Source organism: Lupinus angustifolius, chromosome LG04 (genome assembly GCF_001865875.1).
Source record: "Lupinus angustifolius cultivar Tanjil chromosome LG04, LupAngTanjil_v1.0, whole genome shotgun sequence".
In the NCBI taxonomy this organism is placed as follows: domain Eukaryota; kingdom Viridiplantae; phylum Streptophyta; class Magnoliopsida; order Fabales; family Fabaceae; genus Lupinus; species Lupinus angustifolius.
Window position 1 is genome coordinate 4918882 of NC_032012.1, and position 4390 is coordinate 4923271.

Genomic DNA, 4390 nt, shown 5'->3' on the forward strand with positions numbered 1-4390 from the left:
TAATTCTTAAAGAGCTTTTGCCAAAATGAGAATATTTGAAGTGTTTTTTTTTTGTTGCCAAAATAGAGGCATTTTGGTCATTTAAATGGTGTAATAAAGTTTTTAAAATGTTTAGTCAAATATAGGTAGATCTTTTTTATGTTATGTTCGCATAAAAAATTAACTGCTTTTGTCCAAATAAGGGTATTTTGATCATGATTATGATCTAAAATTTTTAAAGAGGTTTTTGCCATAATAGAGTGTTTTGGTCATTATAAAAATGTTTTACTAAAATAGGATATTTTAAATATTTTACTGGTCAATAAAGTAAACTATCTATCAATGGGAATTTTAATAATTTTCAATTAAATGGTAACTACTTGGAAAGAAAAATGATATTTTTTAATTTGCATCTAAAGGGGGATTTCATAAAGAGAAAAGCGTAATTTGGTAAAAAGTCAATAACATTTCTGCATTTCCTTTATTTTTCAGGGAGCCATTTGGTCCAAGGTTTTCTTCTATGGGTACCAATTTTCGGATACCAAAAAGCCAACCTTGAAATCTATGTCTATTCTCTTAATTGTCACATTTACAACCATTTCACTCATTTGTTGTCCCTTAACTTATTCCATATCCCCAAAAATGTGTAGATTTATAACTCGACACTCACAAATCCTCTCTTTCCTTTTGTGTTTGTCTTTTAGCCTTCTGTTGTATCTTTTTTTCAACACATGTCCAATACCTCCCACTAACCAACTCTTAACATTAGTCCAAGTGTTATCGTCGTGTGAACAACTAATATAATAATTAACAAAAATACTAATTACTTAATTAATATATTAATTAAATATTTATAAAAAAATTAAATATATCATCTTCATGAGTTTAAGGGGGTCGTGACTTGTGTCTTATTTGTCCTCCTAGTTCTGGTTGAGAAATATGTGTTAATTAATTAGTATTACTTCTATCATCAACACCACAAATAGTTCACTACCAATGTTACATATTTTCTCTCAATCTAGTTTTTTAAAAACTAAATGAATTAAATTTAAAAAAAAATTCTTAATTTAAAAAGTTACTCTTTTTCATTTACTATAAAAATTATCTTTTATGAATTTGTTTAAACTTACTTTCTTATTTGACTAAAAAATACTTAAACAATTAGTTTACAATAATCATTTTCTATTGATTAATTTACATTACAATTCTAATTTATTAAGTTGGAATTTAAAAGGAATTGAATGTCATAAGTCATGTTCCACCTTTCTTTGTGCTTCTGGTTAGAAATAGTCGTGGTTTATACTCTTTTGTCATTGCTAAAAGTTGAAAAATAGTTCATGATCAATATTGTTTCTTTCATTTTAATTCCTTTCTTATTCATTGTAATTCAAGTGCTTTACTTAAAATAATTTTTATTCCAAAATTTGTTTGTTAATTAAAACCAAATAATCAATCAAAAAGTTTGCTATCCAAAATCAATTAGTTTTTATTTCCATGCTACCCATATGGATATGTATGACCAATATAAGCTTTTGTGAAATACCCGAATAAAAAAAATTGTTTGTTTTAATAGTTGAATGTTTAATCCTAGAAGTTTAGGATATAATTGAGTTCTAGTAATTAATGAGAATATCATTTTAATATGAGTAAACATAGTATTAATATATTAATGATCCATAATCAATTATCAAGCTTAAAACTCTAGTTCGATTTCAATACCTTACACAAAACAAATTGCATAGAAATATATAAGAGAAGTATAATTTTCTATAATCAATTTAACGATGTTGCTAACGATAAAGGTTCCAAAGTTGATGAACTTGATTGAGTTTGCTTTAATTAAATACTCTTCTGGTCCTATGTACACAGGAAAATTCTAGAGACATAATTGCATAGTGACAACGTGGGTATCTTCTTAAACCAATAAGTCAAGTATCCTTGTGATTTTTTTGTTCACGTGTAATAGTCATGGCAACATAATCTAACATATATAAAGTTTAGTTCCAAATGAGAGAACATGCAAGGTCTAATTATGTTTCTGAAATCTTACATAGATAAAAAAAGGAAGAAAACAGTGACACAAAAGGAGGTAGTATTCACTTCATAAACTTGTATCTAGAAGTAAATTACATATCAATCCCATGGGTCAAACAAAATCTACCCTCTAATCAATTATTCAGCTTTAAGATATTATATGATGCATGATCAATGTTTTAAATCACATTTCCATTTTTATCTTAGAATAAATTCATTTAATATTAAATATTATTAGTGGAAAAAAATTATGACCATTGTTCATGAACCATATAATTTATACGATCCAGTTGCCTTGATCTAACCAATGCTTTGTTCACAACCACAACAAAAATTACATTGTTAAAGTTTTAATAGTCTCTTAAGTAATAACACAATCATAGTCAAATCTGTATCAGTCACATTTTACTATAATACTCCACAATTTTACTAAATGCAATGCAATCATAACTATTGCCATTATAGTAATTTAAAATCTTGTTGGGGAAATATACAGTGCCTCTACACAGCATAGACATGGATGAATCTGTGATAATTTTTTAGACCCAATTTTTTTCTTAGACAAAAAAAGTAAAAGATGTCTACTACTTGAATTTAACTCTATTATGATAATTAAGTACTATACATGCATTTTTTAGTAGATGAAAAAATATATATATATATATATATATATATATATATATATATTATATTAATAAATACCTGTTTACACTCAAGTTAAGTTACATTCAATTTTATTCATTGATTTTCTTAAATCCAACATACTAAATAAGTGAGTAAAATAAGTGATTAGAGAGAAAAAGATGAATCTTAGATAGTGTTTAAGTTTCATTCATTTGCTCTGTTGGATTTAAAAAAAATCAATGGACGAAATTGAATGTAACTAATATAACTTAACTTGAGTATAAACGACTCTAGATATTATACGAATGGAATGTGATGGAATCATTATGTCATCATGTGAATAAAAATAAAAAACGTAAATAGTTTTTTTGTTTCATCAGCAATGAAAACTTTATTAATTAACATAAAAATTTAAAATAATAAGAGAAAAAAGGTAAATAGATTAATCTGACTCTAGCACAATAGGGATAACATGGATCGATCATATCTCAATTTTGATCCAATTCAGAACTACCAATGTTCCAATACAATGAAGGATTTATGTGGTGGGAACAATCGAATTACAACCATCCAACAATTTATATTATTGTATCATTTATATTACACTCCTCTACAATGTACACATGCAGATGGAAATATAAAAGATGTTTTGAGCCCTATGGTTTAAATCATGGATAGGCATCACGTGATGGATGGAGTTGCAATATTGTGGTTGTGAATAACCACGTTACACCACAATAGACTCACAACTACTCGATGATTGTATCAGGTTGCAGCATAATCAAATCAAATTACATTTGGGCTATATGAATCACAATTAAAATCATCATAATTGCAATTAAAAACACTTGTACAATATATGAATTATTAAGAGAAAAGCAAAAGATTGATCTGAAAGAAGAAGCATTACAAATCACTTAGTGACTCAGAAATGCTTTCTAAGTGAGGCTTCCAACAGACACACGTCCTCTTCCTCTGTAGAAAACTTCTTCCTTGATCTCATATCTGTCAAATACCGATCAGAAGAAAACACCATTTTAGCCAAGGACATAGTACTTTCACCACTGTTGTTATGGCTGTAACTTCTTCTGCTTTCTTTCTTTTTCTTCATCTGGGTATGGTCTTTGTTGGACCGCGGCAAAAGGAGCGGCTTGAGGAAGTAAACCTTGCCACGTTGAAGCTCAGCATCGGCCCGGACCACCTCGATATTTGGGGCAACGGCGGCACCACCATATAGGGCAGAGGAGGAGGGGGAGGAGGATTTCATGAGCACGTGATTTGGGTATGCATTCATGATATCACTGGCTTTTATGCTGCCACTGATCTCTTCTATGCGTCCATTTGAATGCACTATGCGGATTACATCAAATACTCCGAATGGAAGAAAGCAAGAGATGCAAGACCTTATCATGTTTCTCATCACTTCTGCTTTTTAATTGTTATCTCAATTCTGATATGAGAGAGAGAGAAAGGAGAAGAAGAAGAAGTGGTAGAAGCAAGAATAAGTTTTTTATGCTAGGGTATACATTTTTTATACCTTCATTGTATCACATTACAATGAATTGAATGGAAAATAATTGATTTTAAAATTTATTTCTAATTATTATAGTCTCTTCAAAAAATATAAATAAATGAAAATATATTGATTTTCTATACATTTTATCTTAATACATAAATAATATCTAATCTAATGACAATATAAACTTTTTATCATGATAATTGTAAATATCTCTATTTTTTCAGTCTAAAAAAG

At 28.3% G+C, this 4390-nt stretch overlaps 1 protein-coding gene across 1 annotated transcript; it reads right to left on the bottom strand.

The window, feature by feature from the left end:
* On the bottom strand, positions 3563 to 4048 carry LOC109344566. Its single transcript, XM_019583332.1, has one exon. The coding sequence runs from the start codon at positions 4046 to 4048 to the stop codon at positions 3563 to 3565; it is 486 nt and encodes a 161-aa protein (XP_019438877.1).